This window comes from Molothrus aeneus, chromosome Z (assembly GCF_037042795.1).
Source record: "Molothrus aeneus isolate 106 chromosome Z, BPBGC_Maene_1.0, whole genome shotgun sequence".
In the NCBI taxonomy this organism is placed as follows: domain Eukaryota; kingdom Metazoa; phylum Chordata; class Aves; order Passeriformes; family Icteridae; genus Molothrus; species Molothrus aeneus.
The window spans coordinates 8,997,460-9,011,171 of NC_089680.1; the positions used below are offsets into that span (position 1 = coordinate 8,997,460).

Consider the following 13,712-nt stretch of genomic DNA (forward strand, 5'->3'; position numbering starts at 1 on the left):
GCCTTCATGGGACCTGTGCCATTGGGCCATGGGGATGCTTGGATTCCTGCTGGCTCAATGCTGGCTCCTGGCCACAGGATGCAATTTCCCACTTGTGAGTGATGACACTGAGTCTTAGAGCTGGAGGATGCACCTCCATCCTCCCACCCCTACACCCCAAAGCCAGCTGCAGTTATTGGCAGAGTTTATTGGCAAAGTTCAGAGTTCTGGGGGGTAAAGATGCCTGTGCCAGGAGGCAGCAGAGCCTGGGAATGCCCATGCCCTGGAGTCAGGCAGGGAACAGGGTGGTGGCACAGGCTGGGGGTCACCCTGGCCATCAGGGCCTCACACAGCTGTAGGTGGTGTTTCCCCAGAGGAAGGCAGGAGGCGAGGACTGGAGCCACTGCATGGTGGCTGCACTCTGCTTGCAGACCCATCTGAGGGCATCTGTGCATGCACCACCTAAAAGGCCCAAGCCTGACACCCTGCCACAGGCCTGGAAGGACCTGGTGTAGCGCTGGACTGGGAAGATCCTGCAGGGGAGAGAGTGGGCTGAGATAGGATGGGCAGGAAGAACCGAGGCTGTCCCATCAGCAGCTCCTGCAGCCAGGGACCAGCCATGGCACAGGGATGCTGTGGGAGCAAAGTTCACCCTCCCCATGGGGCACAGTCTCCCACCAGCCTCTTCCCAATTAGGCCACATGCCCTGATGCCTTCAGCCCCATCAGTCACAAAGTATCCCCAGGTCAGGCCTAGCAGGGCTGAGCACTGACCAAACTGGGAACTCTTGCAGAATCCCCTGCAGTCCCTCACCCAGGCAGAGTGCGGGCACCAGGGTCAGGCCCCTGCTAAAAATGCCCCTTCCCTAAAATGCCCCAATGCAATCCTGGGAAGAAAAGAGGTGGCCAAAATCTGGATCACATCCCTGCATGCCTGTCCCCAGCACCACCCCGAGCCCTGATGATGGGCCTTCAGCACACCCAGCTGGGAACAAGCTGATAGCCTCACCATTCCAGTGTGGTGCCATCCAGCCACTTCCAGTCAGACCTGAAGCCATCCTGCTTCAGCCCCACATGGAAGGCGTCCATGTTAGCTGTGCGCACCAGGAACGCCTAGCACAGGAGAGGACCCACATGAGCCCCTGGGGACACCCAGCCCAGCCACAGGTTAGTGATGGGGCTGTGCTGTGTGGGCATCGCCAGCTCCCTGCCTGGAGGCTGTCCAGGCTTTGGGCACACGGGCTGGGAAGCTGAGACAACACTGTGCCTGCTGAGGGACCGTGAGGTGGCCACCAGGACAGCCCAGTGCTCACAGGGAGCTGGCAGGGTGCACTCACCAGGGTGCTGTTGGCTCGGATGGTGACCAGCTGTGCCCCTCTGGAGCAGCAGTCCTCTCTGCTCTGCTCCCAGCTCTTTCTGGCAGAGGAGAAGTAGTAGCACTGCCCTGCATCCCAGAGCCAGCCATCCGGGCAAAACTGGCACTGCCCTGCACACCAGAAACACCCAGGTGGGATGGGGCAGATGGCCAGGGCTGCCCCCAGCCCCAGGGACCAGGAGAGTGACAGTGGGCAGTCAGGGCACTGACCAACCCATCGTGTTTGTATGTCTGCCCCATGGACACCGCTCTGCATTTGCCCTCGTTTGTGAGCCCAGCTCCAACTTTCCAGCCCCAGAGCCCTGGGAAGAGGGGCTAGTTACAGGAACATGCTGGAATTGAGCAGGGAGCTGCAGGTTTGGGGAGGTGATACAAACGCTGTTTACAAAGTGCTGGGGACTCAGATAAGGTTTCAGCTGCACCAGAAGCTGATGTCATCTTGCACAGGGATGCTGGTGGCATCCATGAGCCTGGTGCTGGTGGTGTGCCCAGGTAACACTGAGCTGTCTGGGGTCATCTCTTCTAAAGGGGTCTGAGCAGTTCAGCCTGTTCAGCAGTGCTGGGGCAGCTCTCCACACCATAAGCTGGGGGACAGGCAGTGAAGGTGAAGGAATATGTCGGGAGAGAGCTCAGGGAAACATCCTCGAGTAGGGACAGATCCTGCTGCTTGAAAGCAGCAGTAAGGCCCTCTCCAAACCTTACCCAGGAGCCCACCAGGCTCTCTTACCTCCCAGTGTCTGTTTCCCATAGCTGGAGCTCTCCTCTATTCTCCAGAGACCGTCTGTGCAGCTTGTTTGTTGTTGCACTAAATCTGCAACAGAAAAGCACAGCTGTGTCCTAGCAACTCCGGGCTCCTGCTCCCTGCAGCTCCTGCTCCCCTAGCACTCCGGGCTCCTGCTCCCTGCAGTGTCCTCTCCCACAGGACAGCCTCGTGGCTGTGGGTGAGGTGTCCCCTGCTTTAGCTACACCAAGCTAAGGTCCTTGCAGATTTTGCTGTGCCTGGGAGCCCTGCATGCAGCAGGCTTTCGGGGAAAGTGCTGCTGTCTTTCAGTATCGGTATCAGTGCCCTCCGTCCCACCCTTCATTGCCACCTGATGCAGTGGCTTTCCCCAAGCCCACGCTGTCGCCCCAGCTTCCTTTTCCAGACACGTAGGTGGTGTCTTGCCTCACCAGTTCTCCTGCTTGCCCCAGAGTCCACGATGCCCTCAGCCCAAAGCAGAAGCACCCAGCTCCATGGGGAAGCTACAGCTCAGCCCATTAGGACACAAGGCCTGTGTTGCCAGCCCAGACCCCAGGGCCCTCTCTGAAGAGATCTGGGCACTGCATGGCTGGTACTTACAGTGGAAACTCAGGCTGACAAGGATGATCTGTGCCAGTAGGAGCGTCAGGGAGAGGAGACCCAGGCTGAGGGCTGCCCAGCACCAGGGCAGGCGCACTCGCTGCTGAGGGGCTGAGAAAAGGACTTAATGAAGACCAGGGTAGGGGGGAGGAGGGAAAGTTTGGAGGGAGCAGTGGGGAGCCTTGAGCCAGGAAATGTCTGTGAATCCCAGGTGGGATGTCAGGAGGCACTGGGGGAGCCTGGGAAAAGTGGGGGAGAAGAGTCCATTTGCAGCAGCTTGATTGTCCTAGAAATTATCTCCCTGCACTCAACGCTTGGTGGGGAGAGCAGAGGGAAAGTGTCTGTGCTGTGGCATGGGGGTGCAGCAGGCATTCCCTGCCTTTGAGCCCCTCCTGCCCCCCACCCCGAGAGTAGGCACTCTGCAACAGGAGGAGCTGTTTGAGAGAGGACACCCAAAAAGAGAGAGTGGGGGGAGCAGGACTGGGAGGACATTTCTCGGGAAGGCAAGGGGCTGCAGGAGAGCAGGGAACCCACTGAGAGAGTTGGGGGCCCATTACCTGGTGTGGGGGGAAAGCGCAGGTCGGCATACATGACACCCTCTTCCATCCCCTCAGTGCTCTCCTGCTCTGCAGCCCTCGGGGGCACTGACAGCCCTTTCCCAGCCCGGCCTGTCAGACGGCTGTGATGCAAAATGGAAAGTGTCACTTCCTGGTGGGGTCCCCAGAGGCACCACCTGGCCCAAAACCCGGGGGGCTCGTGGGGCTGCCAGGCACTGGGGGCGAGGGGCAGCCCTGTTGGGGCCAGCATCCCGGAATCCCGGCAGGAGGGAACCGCACACTCCTGGGCTAGGCAGACACGTCAGGCAGTTGTAAAGGACCTTAAAGTCATGTCCTTCCAAGCCCCCTGCCAAGGACAGGGACACCCTCCACTAGATCAAGTGGTTCAGAGCCCCTTCCAACCTGACTTTGAACACTTCCAGGGATGGGGGATGAACAGCTTCCCTGGACAACCCGTGCCAGTGCCTCACCATCTTCATCGTAATTTCTTCGTAAAACAGAAAAAGTCATATGGGAAGGAGCTGAGGTCACTTTATTCAAGCCTGGAGAAAAGGAGACAGGGGAGACCTCATCACAGTCTACAAGAGGAAGCAGAGGGGCAGACACTGATCTCTTCTCTCTGGTGACCAGTGACAGGTGACAGGAAGGGTTTAGGCTGAATATTAGGGAAAGATTTCTCACCCAGAGGGTGGCTGGGCACTGGAACAGGCTCCCAGGGAAGTGATCACAGCACCAAGCCTGACAGAGTTCAGGAAGTATTGGACAACGTTCTCAGGCACATGGGGGGATTGTTGGGGGTGTCCTGTGCAAGGAGTTGGACTTTGATGATTGCAGTGGGTCCCTTCCAACTCAGGAAATTCTGTGATGAATACCTATGCTAAACCTGCCCTCTGACAGCCTGAAGCCATTCTGCCTTCTCCTATCAAGACACACCCTTGCAAAAATTCCCCCTCCATCCCTCTTTAGTCCTTCTGGTACTGGAAAGCTGCTTAAGGTCTCCCCAGAACCTTCTCTTCTCCAGGTTGAACAAGTGCGGCTCTCTCGGTCTGATCTTCCCTAGGGACTGCAAGGGAAGACTGGGTATCCTCGGGACACAGGACACATCCCCTTGCCCCTCTCTCCAAAGAGCAAGGCCACGGGGTGTTTGCTTACAAGCCCCTTTTTTTTTGCATGTGGCTGCAGCTGCATCTCAGCCCTGGAACATGGGGAGGTTGCGGTGCTCCTTCCCCCGCCTCAGCCTCCAGGGCTGCCATGATGGCTCCCGGTGCTGTGCCCTCGTTCGGGGCAGCGGCAGAGTCGCCCCGCACCCCGGGAGCCGGCGGGCACACAAGGACCCCGCTCCGAGCTGCGGCTCTCGCTGCGGGAGGATATCCCGTCCAGGACTACGTTTCCCAGCGGCTCCTCCCGGGGCTGCACATGCTCCATGCGGCTCCCGGCGCCTCCCGGCAGCTCCCGGCGCGGCGCCCGGTGCGGCGCAAGGGCGGTCGGTGCCGCTCCCGGTGCCGCTCCCGGTGCCGCTCCCGGTGCCGCTCCCGGTGCCGCTCCCGGTGCGGCGCTGCCCGGCGCGGCTCCCGGGGCAGCCACCGGGGCGGCTCCCGGCCGTTCCCTGCGCAGCTCCCGGCGCGGTTCCCGGAGCGCCTCCCGGTGCCGCCCCCGGCGGGGCATCCTCCCGGTGCGCCCCCGGGAGCGCACGGCCGATCGATCCCGGGCACCCCGCCCCGGGCCGGCAGCATGCCCCGCGGGCGAGCCTGGACGCAGGCGGAGGTCAGCAGCCTGCTGTCGCTGGTGGGGGGCTCGGGGGAGGCCGCGCTGCTCATGGCCTCCACGTCGCGACCCAACGAGGCGCTGTGGCGGGAGATCTCCCGGGGGCTGGCGGCGGCCGGCTACGGGCGCAGCGTGGCCCAGTGCCGCTCCAAGTGGAAGGCGCTCAAGCAGGCTTTCCACTCGGAGCGGGAGACGCGCCGCAGGGCAGGACACCACTCGCCCCGGCTGCCGCCGCACTACCGAGCCATGAAGAGTATCTGGAAGGCGGCGGGGCGGCCCGTGTTTGGCGAACGGAGGATGCCAGGTGGGTGCCTGCTGGATGCCAGGTGGGCGCCGGGGGACGGGCGTGTGGGCTCAGTAGGGTGGCTGGACGTGGGGTGCTGGTGGAGCGCCGGTGCTGCGTGGACACCCAGGGTCTGTTGATGGTCTTTCTTTTTCCCCTAGACGTGGTGAAGCTGCCTTCCAGAAGGCGCAGGTCAGCCCTTGCCACACGCTCTCCATCCTCACCAGAGCCACCAGGTACTCGTGGGCTCAGGCAGCTGGAGTGGGGCTTGTCCTGGCTGCGAGGTGGTGGGCACCCCTGTTCCCCCAGTTACTGAAGCTCTTTTCTGCACCCCTTCCCCTCTTCCTGCAGACCACGGCGTTGGCGGGGACACCCCCAGGACGCTGCTGTCACCGATGCTGCAGCGTGTGAAGGACGAGCCAGAGAGTCGTAAGTACTGAGCTGCCCTGCTGTGCTGAGCTGCATGGCTCCAGCCGTGGCTCCAGCCAACCCCGTGCCAGCATGGTGGGAATGGGAGGCTAAGAGGATCAGGGGATCCATCACATGTCCCTCAGCAGGGATGGTCAACGATGGGTGTGTTTGGACTTCTGTCTCGGCAGACTTTGGCTCCAGACCAGCCCCAGAGCATGTGGGGATGGGGATGGCTGGGATAGGGCAGGAGGGAGCACCAGCCTGAGGACATGGCAAGGCTGCTGGCTGCCCTAGGGCAGATCATGAGGCAAGAGATCTGGAAGGGGCAGTGGCCCTGATACTGCGCAGGGATCTCGTGGCTGGTGGCATTGCAGGGCATGTGACTCCCTTCCCTTCGGCATTTCCTGGCTCCTCACTGCCCCGGTAACACCATAAAGCTTCAGATGAGTTTGGGCTGTGTGTGAGGGCCAGAGCTGCCTGCAGCTCCCCTGCCCTTCAGCTCCTGGTGCCACTCCCGGTGCATAACCTGCAGGCCCCTCACGGCTCACATTCCTGGGGATCTGGCCCTGAGGTGATGCAGGATACCTCTCTGAGTCTGGTTTGTGTGGGCGCCCTGGCCATCTTCCCACACTGGGTAACTACCTTCTGTCTCCCCAAATTCCCCCTGCAGTTTCAAGTGGATGTGGGATTCTCCTTCTCTTCCAGTCCTAGTGTGTTGTGTAGCGTTGCTGCGCGCTGCTCCGCCGCTGCTGCCTTCCAGCCCAGAGGTGGCTGCATTGCAGTGGTGGGTGAGTGACTCCTGCTTTTGTACCTAGCTCTGAAGTGCTTTGGGGCCCTTCAGGGCGCTCTGGAGCTGTGGCTAGGGCATGTCAGGCTGAGGGGCTGGCCGGGGCAAGCCGGGCAGACCCCAGGCTGGTGGTGGTCCACCAGCAGGTCCCTTCAGAAGGCGTATCTCTCCTCTCTGCTTTCTCCCAGCAGCAGGTGGGGAACACATTGCTGGAGTGCCGCCCACACCCCCTGCCATGCCACGTAAGGCTTTCCTTGCCCTGCTCAGCCCAGTAAACCCCCTCAGCCCCACAAGCAGGGTCTGATATGGTTCTCATTGCAGACACCGGTTGCTGCTTCTCTCCCCTCTCCCTCCTGGGTGAGTACCATGCCCCAGCTACCATGCTTGTGTGCCCTGGCACAAGAGGTGGCTGCAGCTCACAGGCTGTGTCTGCTCTCCTTCCAGGCTATCACACTGACCTGAAGCAGGAAGGAGCTGAGGGAAAGGCCAGTAAGTGTCTGCAGCTTTGAGTGAGTCCTCGTGCTCTAGGGCACAGCTCCATCCTGTCCTGCCAATGAGAAGGGCACGGGCTCCCAAAGGCAGTGCCTTCCCAGGGCTCTGTGTCATAGTCAGGCTAAATTTGGGTGTCTCCATCACTCTTGTTGTTTGCTCCATGCCAAGCTTTCATGACAGGTTTTCCTGGTGAGTCGTCCCTGGGGATGGGAAGAGGAAACCGAGTGCTGCCACTGGCTGCTGCAGCCACAGGCTCCCACGGGACAGCAGCCACAAGTGAGCAGCCAGCAGCAGGTGAAGATGCATCAGACCCAAGCCTGCACGGTGGGTGCTCCCTGCAGCTCCACGGCAGCCTCATAGGGAGCTCTTGGAGCCGTGGTGAGGTGCCACTGACCCCTCTCTCACTGCAGGGTCTGGTGTGGCAGGCTTGCTCCAGAATGTCCAGCAACTGCTGGTGCAGATCCTGCAGACATCACGGCAGCAGCAGGCACTACTGGAGAGCCTGGCCAGTGACACCGTCTCCCACCTCCACCTCCTCTCCCACAGCCTCGTGCAGGTGGGCGAGACCCTGCACCAGCTCCTGCTCCGGCCACAGGCCCACCCTGGCCCCCTTGGCCACTATGTCCCCCACGTGCCCCTTTTTGAGGGTGGCTCCGGAGTGCCCTGCTCCCCCGGTGCTCCCCACACTTCCCCGGATCACAAAGAGGAGCCTCAGCTGTCCCCTGATGCCAGGTGCATCCCCCCCTGAGTGCCACCATCACTGACCCCAGGAGCAGCAGCTTTGCTACAGAGCCATGGCACAGATCTTTATATCAGAGGTTCCAGATATTTTGAAAGTTTATACTAGAGAGACATTTAATAAAATTAAAAATAGCTTTTCTACCAGCGATGGCAAATGACCAATTCTTTCCCCTTTTCTGGGGAATGTTCCGCTTCTCACTTTCGAGATGAGCATGAGGGGAACTCAGCTATTTACAGACTCAGAGAAACTCCCAGCGCACACAGCACGAGGCAGATGTACTTTTTTTACCCTTTACAGCAGCACCTGGGGTGGGCATCGCACCTTCCTGGGAGATGGGCTGCTGTCTTTGGAGCAGAGCAGGGCCGCTGCCAGGAGTGGATGCCAGGAAGCCCAGGCTGCATCCATCTCCAGGGGAAGAGGCTGGGGTGGGTGATGCTGTGCTGGGGGAGCAGTGTGTGCAGCAGCCACGGTCCCTTAGTGTCCAGGTCCTTGGCAGGTTTTTTCCAGGGGACAGTCTGGGGCTTTCACAGCCTGGGCTTGCCACACGCTGTGGTGAGGCCCTCCTGCTCCAGGAGGGATCTTCCTGCTTCAGCACATGGATCATCATCAAGGTAACAGTAGCTGCAGACATACCATGGTGTGTGCCTGGAGAAGGGACCTCTGACTCACACCTGGACCCCCCACCTTCACCAGTTTGTGCACATCCTCCATGGGGATGGGGCAGTGTAATAAAGCCTCTGATCGGCCTTATCATAAAGCAGAGCACTAGGGCTCAGGAGCTCAGTCCCTGGGTAGGGACTGGGTGCCCGAAGCTAGCTCGCTCATGCCAACGCCGCAGGGCTGCCATCTAGCAAGCATGGTGATTATCAGCTCTATAGTGATTGCAAGCTCTCAGGATTTCAGCTTTTCTTGCTTGGTAGTGGTGCCCCGGGCTTGAGGCTGCAGCAGACGGAGAGAGAGGAGAAGGAGAAGGCGCAGGCTGTTCCACGGAGATGGCTTTATTTGGGGAGGTCCGTGAAGGGTCTCTGCTCTTCTTCTTCCAACTAATGGGGTACAGTATGCTTCTTTTATAGGGTTGGAAAGGATCCAAGCTTGACCAATGGTAAGGGGTTAACATGACATTGCCTTACAGGGATACAGAGATAGGTTAAGGGTGGAAGACAGGGAAACAGGAATTTTTGCTGTTTCAGCATTTCTATTGTTCATATTCTCCATGGTGCTTTTCCCAAACTTATGGGGTTCACTACAGCAGTGTGCTGTCTGCCTCCAGAATCTCTGCCACAACCAGGGAGAGGAAGTGTACATCATGATGTAGACATCATGAAAATGGTCGTGCCATGCCAGCTGCCACGTGCTGGAGGGCTGGCAGGTGGCCTGCCACTTCTCCCAGAAGAGGAGGGAGACCATGCAGAGGCCAGTCCATGCCAGATCAAGCCCAGGCAGGAAGGTGGGCAAGCAGTCCATGTTGAAGCAGTTGTCATCCCATCTTGAGGATGTATGGATGATGGATCTACTCATCATTGCCTGGATGCTGTGCATGACCTTCAGGGTGAGGTTGCAGTACATGTCCCTGTAACTCCCCAGCTAGGTGTCCCTGAACTCCTGCCCTTTCCACCCCACACCCTGGCCCACTGCCTGCCCCACCATCTTCCAGGAGCTTGCCAAGGCACCCCACATCTTCCAGGTGCACACACCAGCTGACTGGAGCACCCCACATGTGGCCAAGCTGTGGAGAAGGACCAGGGGCACAGTCACAGGGCCTGACAACAAAGTGGCAGGGGGATAGCAGATGTCACAGCAGCAGTGAGCAACAACATCACAGCCCAGACATCATCTAGCAGGGGAGAAACATGGGCAGGTAGTGCTGAAAAGGCCCATGACCCCCCAGCACTGTCCCTCATCCCATACCAGCTGTGCACCCTGGGTGGGAGAGAAAGGCATGCCACAGAGGCAGAGAGGCCTCGTGATGCAGTGGGCAGGGAGCTGGGGTCTGTGGGAGCTGCTGGCAGCAGGGCCAGCCCTGGTGGGCACGATGCTCCCACCACTGCATACAAAACATCCTCTGTGCTCCCAAGCAGGAGCAGAAACCACCTGGCTGCTGGCCAGCAGCTCTGGCCCCAAGCCTCACAGTGATGGGGCCGCTGCCTGCAAACATCTCTGCCCCAGATTTCTCTTCCTGGGACTTATCAGGGCAGGCAAAGAGAAGAGAAAGGTGGGATCTCCCTTCCTGAGCCCTGCTGCTTGCACTGGGGAAGTTGCTGTGGTTGTCCATCCTCCACACTGACCTTGCTGTGCTCCCCATCATTCCACTGGTTGTCCTGTCCTGCTCCCAGCCTGCCTGCTGTGATCCCCATGATCCCACCACACTCCCCAACACCCTGGCCTGCTCCCTGCCATTCTGCCATGCTCCTCACTTGAGTCTACACCTACACCCAATCCTTCCAGGCCTGGGGCACCACAGCACCAATCCTTCAGCTCTGGGGTGCTGGGGCAGTGGGGTGGGCTGCCCCCTCTGCATTCAGGAGGTGAAGAGAGTGAGGGGTGCTCTGAGATGGGGCTGCAGGAGGGGGCTGGCTGCTGAGGAGGGTGTTGTTGGGGGGATGTGGGGTGTCCTGGGGGCTGCAGGTCGGCAGTGCAGAGGATAGCACCAGAGGTACAAGTGGGACAGAGCGATGTGGGGCACTGGGAACCGGGATTTCATGGAGTGGTGTGCAGCGGGGTGCAGGGAGAGGCACAGGGGGCACAATGAGGGGTGCAGTGAGGGGCACAGTGAGGGGTGCATTGAATAGGTCAGTGGGAGGAACAGTGGGTGCAGGGGATGACAGTGAACGGTGCAGGGGTGCAGTGAGAGGTGCAGGGGGTGGCAGTGAGGTGCAGTGAGCAACACTGGAGGGTGCAGTGAAGGGTGCCGGGGGTTGCAGTGAGCGGCCCTGGAGCTGCCGGGAGTGCAGTGAGGGGTGCCCGGGTGGCAGTGAGGTGCAGTGAGCGGCATTGGAGGTGCCGGGGCTGGCTGCAGTGAAGGGTGCCGGGGGTTGCAGTGAGCGGCACTGGAGGTGCCGGGGGTGCAGTGAAGGGTGCCGGGGGTTGCAGTGAGGTGCAGTGAGGGGCACTGGAGCTGCCGGGGGTGCAGTGCGGAGTGCCGGGGCCGCAGAGCGGTACCAAGGGGACGCACGGCGGCGCGGGTCTCCGGGGCGCCGCTCCCCTCCTACCCGTGAGGGGCGTGGCCTGGCTGAAGTGACAGATCAGCTACCAATAGAAACTCATAAAGCAGAGGGTGGGCGGGTCCGGCCGGGCACGCCACCCAATCGCAGAGGTTGTGTCGGGGAGAGGGCGGGGCCCCGTGACGTCACGGGCGGGGCAGCCCCGGCGGGGCCCCCGCGGAGGGTCCGGAGGCCGGCCCGGCCCGGCGGGGCTGGGGCATCGCCGCCCCCGCAGTGTCCCCACGCCCAGGGGCTGCCCCGCCGCCACCCGCGGGCTGCCGGGCAGCGGGGCTGTCCTGCCGGGCCAGGCTGGGGCACTCGCACGGCTCCCAGTGCTCCAGCCTCTGCCTGCACACATCCCGTGTCCCCGGCTTCCCGTGGCCCTGCTCCCCTCCAGCTGGGGCTCGGGGCGGTGCCGGGGGGCGGTGGGGCAGGGCTGCACCCCAGTCTCTCCCCAGCGAGCCCCGAGTGCTGGGGTGCACTGCAGGTTCCAGCAGGCATATGGGGCTGGCACAAGGTGTGGAAGGGTCTGGGATAGACACAGCCCTCGCCTTTCCTGGTGGTCTCCATCACAAGCCCTGCTTGGTGAGAACCCCCCCTCCAGGCACATGCAATGTGTCTGCACTTGAGGACTGGAGTGACAGCCAGGACAGCAGAGGGAAAAAAAGGGTGGGCTTCTTCTGGGGCATGCCAGATCTTCTCCAGGCTAGAAACACAAGTGAAAGCACCAGCGCGTCTCAGCAGGATTTCAGTGTTGCTGTTTAGTGGCCATGGGGGATGCTGCTCTGGGTAGCCTGGGCATACAAGCCCTTCTGCCTGTGTCACACACAGCAGCTTGGACAGGGCAGCTGAAACAAAACAGCCAGGGCAGCTAGAATGGATCTCTGCAGTAGTGGAGGCTTGCGGGAAGGATTTTTCCTTGTTTTTAATGGAGGATTTTTCCTTGTTTTTAACCCATTCTGCAGCAAGTCAAAGCTGTACCACTCTCCTGATCCTCTCCCTCCTGCATGGCCTGCCCCATGTCCAGAGCCTATGTTCGATGTCTAGAAGAATTGAAATAATAAAGCTGTTACCTGCCAGTGGCAGCAAGCTCTTTGCCCCTGTGCCTCACTCCCAGCCAGCACGCTGTAACCTGGAGGTGATGCTCCGTGCCCTCTTGAGCCCAGCCCCATCTTACAAACCTGGGGTACAGCTAGCGTGACCCAAATGGCTGCTCTGAGAGCAGCTTTGGGCTGTGTCTGTAGTTGCCTGCTAACAGCTGAATGCTCAGTCCTGTGCCTTCCCCACTGCATCAGCCACTTCTCTTTCCTGTCCCAAAGAGTGCCCCAAGGCCTGGGGTGACCTGGTGTGAGGTACACAGAACTCCTGGCCACAGCTCACCTGCAGCCCAGCTCCAATGGCCACCCTGATAAAGCCCCTGGCCACAGCAAAAGCACGAGGTATTTGCATTAGGAACAGGACAAGGCTCTTGAGCCTTGTGAAACCCTTCTCATCATCTCCCAATATTGAAGGAGAGGTGTATCAAGGTGGGTGTGACTTCCCCCAGCACCCTGTGCACACACCACCCCCTGCATCCTCACCTCAATCCTCTCTCCCAGGCTACTGGGTGCCCGACCTGCTGCCAAGGAGGGCCCTGCAGCCACTCGGGGAGGTGTCCAGAGGGATGGATGCCACTGGGTTCTCAGGTAACCCAGATGGCCTTTGGTCCCTTCTCTACTGCACTTTCTTTTAAAATCATGTTGTTTTTCAATGGAAATGGAATCACTTTCACCAGCAGCTCTTAGTTCTTCGTGTGTGGAGCAGAAGGCAGTGACAGAGTGTTTAGGCTCATGGATGTGACCTGAAGGTCTCACGCACCACAAAACAGCACCCAGAGTCTCCCCCACCAAACAGCCATCCAGATGAGATGTAGCACAGCATGGATTAGGCAGAGGTATGATTCCAAAATCCAGAACTTTAGTGAAACAGGAGAGGGTGTCTAAGGACAAGGAGAGAAAGCTGCTTTGATGTGTATCAGGATGTTTATCTTGATATCAAAAGCCCTAGTTCTCTTTTTTAATGAAGTGGCTCCTCCCTTTGAAGTGGATCCTCCTGTGCTGTGCATGGCTGCAGCTCAGGGAGATCCTGCACAGACTTCACCCTCCTCAAATGTTAATTTTTCTCTTGTGATTTGCCTGAAAACTGTGAGACCAAAGTGAAAACTCAGGGATGAGAGCAGCCGAGCTGCCTTTGGACCTGCCAGACAGAGGAGGGGGTCAGACAGATTTTTGAAGGCAGGTTGAAGTCAGGGTGCAGGGAGATGCTGTGCCTGGGAGCGCTTGGCACCTCCCTGCAGCACCTACAGCCTCGGGGTGTACAAACATTTATGAGGTCCCTTGAGAGGGGGTGGGTGTTGCTCCAGGTCCTCCCCCAGCACAGGGAGGAAGCCTCCAGCTCAGATTATCCATCTTCCCAACAGGAGACAGCTTCATTAGTTAATTAGAACAACAATCCTCATGGGCTCATCTGGGATTTGTAGTTGTGCTGGCAGGAGATTTGCTGACTGCAGGCAAGCCCTGGGGCAAAGCTGCTCAGGAGGACTTGGCACACGGAGCCCTCAGGGACTTACCTCCCTCCCTTCCTGCTAAGCCAGGAGCCTCTGGATTGCACTTGTTCCAAGCCCATTTAATTTTAGCCAAAAACATTCCTCTTCAAAATGCAGAGCCTTGTGTTTTAGCTGTGGAGGTGATGAAGCATATTTATGTAAAGTAAGAATAATCTGTAATATTCCTCCCATTGTAGGTG

At 59.5% G+C, this 13,712-nt stretch overlaps 2 protein-coding genes across 5 annotated transcripts; one reads left to right on the forward strand and one right to left on the reverse strand.

The window, feature by feature from the left end:
* Nucleotides 1–316: 316 nt before the first annotated feature.
* On the reverse strand, nucleotides 317–3,298 carry LOC136568580 (killer cell lectin-like receptor subfamily G member 1). The gene is made up of 6 exons (XM_066568604.1): nucleotides 3,250–3,298; nucleotides 2,693–2,803; nucleotides 2,081–2,164; nucleotides 1,316–1,464; nucleotides 988–1,091; nucleotides 317–512 (listed from the first exon to the last, which is right to left on the reverse strand). The coding sequence occupies exons 1-6, from the start codon at nucleotides 3,296–3,298 to the stop codon at nucleotides 317–319; spliced, it is 693 nt and encodes a 230-aa protein (XP_066424701.1).
* A 1,646-nt stretch (nucleotides 3,299–4,944) lies between these two features.
* LOC136569023 (uncharacterized) lies at nucleotides 4,945–7,871 on the forward strand. 4 transcript variants are annotated; one of them, XM_066569292.1, is made up of 8 exons: nucleotides 4,945–5,317; nucleotides 5,458–5,532; nucleotides 5,648–5,725; nucleotides 6,683–6,736; nucleotides 6,816–6,851; nucleotides 6,939–6,983; nucleotides 7,167–7,310; nucleotides 7,397–7,871. In XM_066569292.1, the coding sequence occupies exons 1-8, from the start codon at nucleotides 4,981–4,983 to the stop codon at nucleotides 7,732–7,734; spliced, it is 1,107 nt and encodes a 368-aa protein (XP_066425389.1). In that variant the 5' UTR covers nucleotides 4,945–4,980; the 3' UTR covers nucleotides 7,735–7,871. The 4 variants fall into 4 exon arrangements, with proteins under 4 accessions (XP_066425389.1, XP_066425390.1, XP_066425391.1 ...); XM_066569293.1 differs by having other exon boundaries at nucleotides 6,686–6,736; XM_066569294.1 differs by lacking the exon at nucleotides 7,397–7,871 and adding an exon at nucleotides 6,413–6,495 and having other exon boundaries at nucleotides 7,167–7,281.
* The last annotated feature ends 5,841 nt before the right edge of the window (nucleotides 7,872–13,712 follow it).

What these genes read in the sequence shown, in the direction of transcription:
- LOC136569023 (XM_066569292.1), top strand. Translation starts at nt 4,981, where the DNA reads ATGCCCCGCGGGCGAGCCTGGACGCAGGCGGAGGTCAGCAGCCTGCTG. An exon ending in ATCCTCACCAGAGCCACCAG is followed by an intron (nt 5,533 to 5,647) that starts GTACTCGTGGGC and finishes CTCTTCCTGCAG; the next exon opens with ACCACGGCGTTGGCGGGGAC. An exon ending in CACACCCCCTGCCATGCCAC is followed by an intron (nt 6,737 to 6,815) that starts GTAAGGCTTTCC and finishes TTCTCATTGCAG; the next exon opens with ACACCGGTTGCTGCTTCTCT.
- LOC136568580 (XM_066568604.1), bottom strand. Translation starts at nt 3,298, where the DNA reads ATGGAAGAGGGTGTCATGTATGCCGACCTGCGCTTTCCCCCCACACCA. An exon ending in TGTCAGCCTGAGTTTCCACT is followed by an intron (nt 2,165 to 2,692) that starts GTAAGTACCAGC and finishes TTTCTGTTGCAG; the next exon opens with ATTTAGTGCAACAACAAACA. An exon ending in TGGGAAACAGACACTGGGAG is followed by an intron (nt 1,465 to 2,080) that starts GTAAGAGAGCCT and finishes TCTGGTGTGCAG; the next exon opens with GGCAGTGCCAGTTTTGCCCG.